General features: G+C 44.0%; 1 protein-coding gene across 1 annotated transcript; it reads left to right on the forward strand.

Moving 5' to 3' along the window:
- Positions 1-1664: 1664 nt before the first annotated feature.
- LOC127035926 (olfactory receptor 52R1-like) lies at positions 1665-2723 on the forward strand. Its single transcript, XM_050926250.1, has one exon. The coding sequence runs from the start codon at positions 1725-1727 to the stop codon at positions 2721-2723; it is 999 nt and encodes a 332-aa protein (XP_050782207.1). The 5' UTR covers positions 1665-1724.
- Positions 2724-8217: the final 5494 nt, after the last annotated feature.

Below are 8217 nucleotides of genomic sequence, written 5' to 3' on the forward strand. Positions count from 1 at the left end.
TATGTCTATCCTGGCTGCCTCATTGTAACCACTCTGTCAAGCTTTGAGTCATTAGCAAATTTTATTTGCAATGATTTTCTATTTCCTTCCAGATTATTGACGAAAAAATTGAATAGCATTTGGCCTGGAACTGATCCCTGCAGAACCCCACTAGAAACACTCCCCTTCACTAGCAATGGCCTATTGACAACTGCTTTCTGAGAGCTGTCAGTTAGCCATCTTTTAGTCCATTTAACATATGCTCTACTGATATTGTATAGTGTTCATTTTTTAACTGAATGTTTTTCCCTACTAAATCAAATGCCGCAGAGAAATTGAAGTCTATTGCATCCGCTTGGTTCCTTTGATCAAACAAACATGTACTCTCATGAAAGGAGGAAATCGGATTGATTTGACATGACCTGTTTTCCATAAACCATGCTGTTGACTGGCATTAATTATACTCCTAGATTTGGTCCTGCTAGAGAAGGCAGGGGACTGGACTCAATGACCTTTCACAGTCCCTTCCAGTTCTAAGAGATAGGATATCTCCATTAATTTAATTTAATTTTCATTTGAAAAGGTGTCTGTGGCAGTGGAGTGAACGGGAAAGTGAGACATCCCAGAAATTGGAAAGAAATGTGCTGGGAAAGAATTTGGGGAGAACATGGAAAGAGTTCTGAATGTGCTGAAGGGGAAGGCAGGGACCCATCTGCTCAGTATGAAGCATCAGGAGGGACTGCAGCATGTTGGTTTGCCAATAGAAAAAATTTATCAGCCTCTCCATTGCATCCCTAGTGAATCTCTTATTTTCTTTTCTTTTCTGCTTATTGCTTTCCTTCCACTGCCTTGATTCTGTCTTGTCTGCATCAGAGTACTGCAGCACCTCCCAGAACATATCTTCCTTGCTCCATCTTGAGAGATTTCTTATCTGGTGGGACCCTCGGCTAGAGTGAAGGGGGTGCCTCCTTTCAAGGACGTATTTGGAAAAGTACAAATAACAATAAAGAGAAGCATAATTGTTATGTACACGTACAGCACTGAAACACTACATTAAAACACACTGCTGATAACACACCAGTCACTTTCCCGTTGACCGTTGACAAGCACACATGCTGATGAACACTGGAAGCATGGTGAGTGTTCCCAGGAGTGGGGGCCGTTGGACATGGGAGAAAAGCAATTGGCCAGTTACAGTGATAACATCAAGAACATTGTCTACACTGGCACTTTGGAGACAAAAAAGTTGCGTAAAAACATTGCAACGCTTGTTAAAGTGGATTTATTACATCACTGAAACTGAGGAATTCCGTCTTCGAAAGTGGCTTTATAATGTTTACACCTCCACTATTTTGTCACCAATTGCTGCCTTTTGGTGAAAAAAACGTGGCAGTGTAGACAAGGCCTAGAGAACAATAAGGAATAATCAGTATACACTCATGTTTCCTGCTGGTGCCTCCTAAGGTTTCCCACACTACCATGTGGAGGAACTATTGATGCAGGGAGCACCATAAAATATGGAATTGGCATTAGTAGGGTCAGTTGTTCATAATTCACTTATCTGAATACTGGAAATTTCATTTTTCAGTGTGTGAAGACCAACCAATCTGCTTCATCCATGAGAACAGCCTCCACTTGTGCATGTAGTATCCCATATTAACATTGTCTCTCCATCCAGGTGTTTGTCCTGCGACCATCATCCAAGACCCTGGGCACATACAGGAAGTCAGGGGAACATACAGTATATGCAGGAAACACCGTTCTGCCTCAGTGTTGGACATCTTCTCCCCTTCACCATGTCAGATTCCAACTCAACCGACTTCATCAATCCCGCCACCTTCATCCTGCTGGGCATTCCTGGCCTGGAGGCAGCCCATGTCTGGATGTCCATCCCCTTCTGCACCATGTACGCCATAACCATCTTGGGGAACTTCACCATCCTGTTCATGGTAAAGACGGAGCTGAGCCTCCATGAACCCATGTACTATTTCCTCTGCATGCTGGCGGTCACTGACCTGGTTCTGTCTACATCCATCCTACCCAAAATGCTGAGCATCTTCTGGTTCTATTCCAGGGAGATCAATTTCAGTGCCTGCCTCACCCAGATGTACTTCATTCACTGCTTCTCAGTGATAGGGTCTGGGATCCTTGTGGCCATGGCTTTTGATCGCTATGTGGCCATCTGCGATCCCCTGAGACATTCCACCACCCTAACAAATCCTGTGGTGGCCAAAATTGGTCTGGCCATGGTGCTGCGCGGCATGATGCTCATACTGCCCCATCCCTTCCTGGCGAGGAGGTGGCCATATTGCAGAACCAACACCATTCCAAACACGTACTGTGAGCATATAGCTGTGGTGAAGCTGGCCTGCGCTGACATCAGCGTCAGTAGTTACTACAGCCTCTCTGTGGCTTTCTTCGTGACGGCTCTGGATGTGTTTTTTATCACCGTGTCCTATACCCAGATCCTCAGGGCCATCTTCAGACTCCCAACAAAGGAAGCCCGGCTCAAGACTTTTGGGACCTGCTGCTCCCACCTCTGTGTCATCTTAGCCTTTTACATCCCACATCTCTTCGCCGCCCTCACACAACGGTTTGGGCACAATATACCCCTGCATTTGCATGTTCTCATGGCCAACGTGTACCTCCTGGTGCCCCCCATGCTAAACCCCATCATCTATGGGGCGAAGACCCAACAGATCCGGGTAAGGCTGCTCCAGCTCTTTACTCATAAAGAAACCTAAAGTTTTCTCCTGGGTCTCTGGATCTCAGACCGAGCTCTATGCAGAGCTGTCTGGTGACATGGTCCTGGCCCTCTTCCCTGAATCACTGACTAGCCAGTCAAAGAGACATTAAATCTTTGCCTGACCTTACCGTACTGTGTCAGCATGACAAACTGGGGAATCTGCCTATGTACAACTCATAGGGTTTCCACCATTCTCATTGCTGGTAACTGGAAGCCTGAGGCCCCACCTCTCTTCCCTACCTCTTCCCCCAAGTTCCACTCCGCTCTGTCTCTTCCCCTCAAGGCCCCGCCCCCCACTTGCTCCTCTCCTCCCCACCCCTGTCTATCTCTGGTTCAACCCTCTGACACTCTGCACCCCAAAGCACCCCATATTGACCATGGCAATGTAATTATGTTATGTCTTGTACAAAGTATGCCCTGTGAGGTATCTTTCTTAAAGTCTTTCTAAACATTGATAGCTCCTTGTGTGTACTCTCATTGTATGTGAAGCAATGAAATGCTGCTATATGTGAGTTACTAAAGTGTGATGTGAGGCTGGAAACACCCAAAACCAGCCCTTTAGGTATGTCAGAGGAGTAGCCAGACGGTGTTAATTGCTGTTGTCAACACTCATCCAGGGAAGAAATCAGGAACTCTGTATAAGAAAGCTTCCTCAGAGGGAGTACGGAGACAATGGAGAATGTTTGTCCAATGGAGGCAGACCACCCACGTCACATACATAGACTTTCCAGCAAGCTGGAAGAAACTATAAAGGATGGGGAGTGACATCATCTCTTGTCTTCATTCCCGCACAACTCAACACGTGCAAGAAGCTCTGGAAGACAAAGGACTTTGAATGAGGGAGGGGAACCCAGGCTGCAAAGCAGATGCAGCCTGTGCCTTAAGACTGTGTAAGCCTGCTTGTATCATCAGTCAGGGTGAGAGATAGACAATTCTAATTCACAGCCCTCTGTGGAGAAAGAAGTGGTTTAGGACGATTTAGAAAAGCTGGATGAGCACAAGTCTATGGGGCCAGATGTGCTGCATCCGAGGGTGCTAAAGGAGTTGGTGGATGTGATTGCACAGACATTGGCCATTATCTTTGAAAATTCATGGCGATCGGGGGATGTTAGGATCTAGATATTCAGGCCTGTCTACAAAGGCCTATACTTTAAGATGTAGGTGTATTCTTATCACTTAGCTAGTTATAGAGGTATAAAAGAAAGACTCAAAATCACTGTCTGTGTAATGGCCTTCTCTTACTGTGACAAGCTAAGGCCTTCAGCTAAGATGTAGTTAGGCAGCCATAAGCTGGGAAGTCTATGGTCACATCCTCACATTCCAAACTAGTCACATTGAAAGAAGGTGCTATTGGGAATACAATCCTGTCCTGATATTCCATCACCTCCAGAGAAAGGGAAGAGCCTAGAAGATGTAAAAGGAAACTTAGTTTGATAGCATCCTGTCTGGCAAGAACTCACTTATCAATAAACACTGCTGGAAAACCCTTATGTCTGTATAGATGTAGTTGTGAAATCCTCACTTCTGTATTGTTTTGTATATTTATTTGCATGGTCTCTGTCTGGTTCTGTGATTGTTTCTGGCTGCTGTATAATTAATTTTGGCTGTAAAGCAATTAAGGTGGTGGGGTATAATTGGTTAAATAACCATGTTACAATATGTTAGGATTGGTTAGTTAAATTTCAGTAAAATGATTGGTTAAGGTATAGCTAAGCAAAATGCAGGTTTTACTATATAGTCTGCAGTCAATCAGGAATGGGGGGAGGGAATGGGAACAGGGACTGGGGATGGGGGAAATAAAATCATGTCTTGCTAAGGGGGGAAACTGGAACAGGGGATGGGAACAGGAACAGGGACACAGGCAAGGCTCTGTGGTGTCAGAGCTGAGAAGGGGGACACTGAGGAAGGGAACTGGAATCATGCTTGCTGGAAGTTCACCCAAATAAACATCAAATTGTTTGCGCCTTTGGACTTTGGGTGTTATTCTCTCTGTTCATGTGAGAAGGACCAGGGAAGTGATAGGGTGAAGGAATAAGCCCCTTGTCATGGTATAATTCCCCACTCTGAACCTTAGCGTCCAAAAGATGGGGTACCAGCATGAATTCCTCTAAGCTCAATTACCAGCTTAGTACTTGTAGCGCTGCCACCAACCAGGAATTCCAGTGCCTGGTACACTCTGGTCCCCCCAAAACCTTGCCCAGGGACCCCCAAGACCCAGTACCTCTGGATCTTAACACAAGGAAAGTAAACCCTTTCCCTCACCGTTGCCTCTCTCAGGCTTCCCCTCCCTGGGTTACCCTGGAAGATAACTGTGATTCAAACTCCTTGAATCTTAAAACAGAGAGGAAAATTCACCTTCCCCCCTGCTTCTCTCTTCCCCTCCCAGACTCTCCCTGAGAGAGAAAGTAATCCTAACACAGAGAGAAAATTAACCTCTCTCTCCCCCTTCCCTGGTGAATCCAGACCCAGTTCCCAGGGTTCTCACCAGAATAAAAAAACAATCAGGTTCTTAAACAAGAAAAGCTTTTAATTAAAGAAAGAAAAAACAGTAAAAATTATCTTTGTAAATTTAAGATGGAATATGTTACAGGGTCTTTCAGCTATAGACACTGGGAATACCCTCCCAGCCCAAGTATACAAGTACAAATTAAAATCCTTTCAGCAAATACAAATTTGAACTCCTTCCAGCCAAATACACATTTGAACTCCTTCCAGCCAAATACACATTTGAACTCCTCCCAGCCAAATACACATTTGCAAAAAAAGAAAACAAACATAAGCCTAACTTGCCTTATCACCTAGTACTTACTATTTTGAATCTATAAGAACCTGTATCAGGGAGATTGGAGAGAAAACTGGTTGCGCGTCTGGTCACTCTCAGAATCCAGAGAGAACAACAACCAAACACTAACAGCACACACAAAAACTTCCTTCCCTCAAGACTTGAAAGTATCCTGTCCCCTCATAGACTCATACTCATAGACTCATAGACTCTAGGACTGGAAGGGACCTCGAGAGGTCATCGAGTCCAGTCCCCTGCCCTCATGGCAGGACCAAATACTGTCTAGACCATCCCTGATAGACATTTATCTAACCTACTCTTAAATATCTCCAGAGATGGAGATTCCACAACTTCCCTAGGCAATCTATTCCAGTGTTTAACTACCCTGACAGTTAGGAACTTTTTCCTAATGTCCAACCTAAATCTCCCTTGCTGCAGTTTAAGCCCATTGCTTCTTGTTCTATCATTGGAGGCTAAGGTGAACAAGTTTTCTCCCTCCTCCTGATGACACCCTTTTAGATACCTGAAAACTGCTATCATGTCCCCTCTCAGTCTTCTCTTTTCCAAACTAAACAAACCCAATTCCTTCAGCCTTCCTTCATAGGTCATGTTCTCAAGACCTTTAATCATTCTTGTTGCTCTTCTCTGGACCCTCTCCAATTTCTCCACATCTTTCTTGAAATGTGGTGCCCAGAACTGGACACAATACTCCAGTTGGGGCCTAACCAGCGCAGAGTAAAGCGGAAGAATGACTTCTCGTGTCTTGTTTACAACACACCTGTTAATACATCCCAGAATCACGTTTGCTTTTTTTGCAACAGTATCACACTGTTGACTCATATTAAGCTTGTGGTCCACTATGACCCCTAGATCTCTTTCTGCCATACTCCTTCCTAGACAGTCTCCTCCCATTCTGTATGTGTGAAACTGATTGTTCCTTCCTAAGTGGAGCACTTTGCATTTATCTTTATTGAACTTCATCCTGTTTACCTCAGACCATTTCTCCAACTTGTCCAGATCATTTTGAATTTTGACCCTGTCCTCCAAAGCAGTTGCAATCCCTCCCAGTTTGGTATCATCTGCAAACTTAATAAGCGTACTTTCTATGCCAACATCTAAATCGTTGATGAAGATATTGAACAGAACCGGTCCCAAAACAGAACCCTGTGGAACCCCACTTGTTATACCTTTCCAGCAGGATTGGGAGCCATTAACAACTACTCTCTGAGTACGGTTATCCAGCCAGTTATGCACCCACCTTATAGTAGCCCCATCTAAATTGTACTTTCCTAGCTTATCTATAAGAATATCATGCGAGACTGTATCAAATGCCTTACTGAAGTCTAGATATATCACATCCACCGCTTCTCCCTTATCCACAAGGCTCGTTATCCTATCAAAGAATGTTATCAGATTAGTTTGACATGATTTGTTCTTTACAAATCCATGCTGGCTATTCCCTATCACCTTACCACCTTCCAAGTGTTTGCAGATGATTTCTTTGATTACCTGCTCCATTATCTTCCCTGGCACAGAAGTTAAACTAACTGGTCTGTAGTTTCCTGGGTTGTTTTTATTTCCCTTTTTATAGATGGGCACTATATTTGCCCCCTTCCAGTCTTCTGGAATCTCCCCCGTCTCCCATGATTTCCCAAAGATAATAGCTAGAGGCTCAGATACCTCTTCTATTAACTCCTTCAGTATTCTAGGATGCATTTCATCAGGCCCTGGTGACTTGCAGGCATCTAACTTTTCTAAGTGATTTTTTACTTGCTCTTTGCTTATTTTCTCTTCTAAATCTACCCTCTTCCCGTAAGCATTCACTATACTAGACATTCCTTCAGACTTCTCAGTGAAGACCGAAACAAAGACGTCATTAAGCATCTCTGCCATTTCCAAGTCTCCCGTTACTGTTACCCCCTCCTCATTGAGCAGTGGGCCTACCCTGTCCTTAGTCTTCCTCTTGCTTCGAATGTATTGATAAAAAGTCTTCTTGTTTCCCTTTATTCCCATAGCTAGTTTGAGTTCATTTTGTGCCTTTGCTTTTCTAATCTTGCCTCTGCATTCCTGTGTTATTTGCCTATATTCATCCTTCGTGATCTGCCCTAGTTTCCATTTTTTATATGACGCCTTTTTATTTTGTAGGTCACGCAAGATCTCAAGGGTAAGCCAAGGTGGTCTTTTGCCACATTTTCTATCTTTCCTAACCATTGGAATAACTTGCTTTTGGGCCCTTACTAGCGTCCCTTTGAAAAACTGCCAACTTTCCTCAGTTGTTTTTCCCCTCAGTCTTAATTCCCATGGGACCTTGCCTATCAGCTCTCTGAGCTTACCAAAATCCGCCTTCCTGAAATCCATTGTCTCTATTCTGCTGTACTCCCTTCTACCCTTACTTAGAATTGCAAATTCTATGATTTCATGATCACTTTCACCCAAGCTTCCTTCTACTTTCAAATTCTCAACAAGTTCCTCCCTATTTGTTAAAATCAAGTCTAGAACAACTTCCCCCCTAGTAGCTTTTTCAACTTTCTGAAATAAAAAGTTGTCTGCAATGCAGTCCAGGAACTTATTGGATAGTCTGTGCCCCGCGGTGTTATTGTCCCAACATATATCTGGATAGTTGAAGTCCCCCATCACCACCAAATCTTGGGCTTTGGATGATTTTGTTAGTTGTTTGAAAAAAGCCTCATCCACCTCTTCCGCCTGATTA

This window comes from Gopherus flavomarginatus, chromosome 1, assembly GCF_025201925.1.
Source record: "Gopherus flavomarginatus isolate rGopFla2 chromosome 1, rGopFla2.mat.asm, whole genome shotgun sequence".
NCBI lineage: Eukaryota > Metazoa > Chordata > Testudines > Testudinidae > Gopherus > Gopherus flavomarginatus.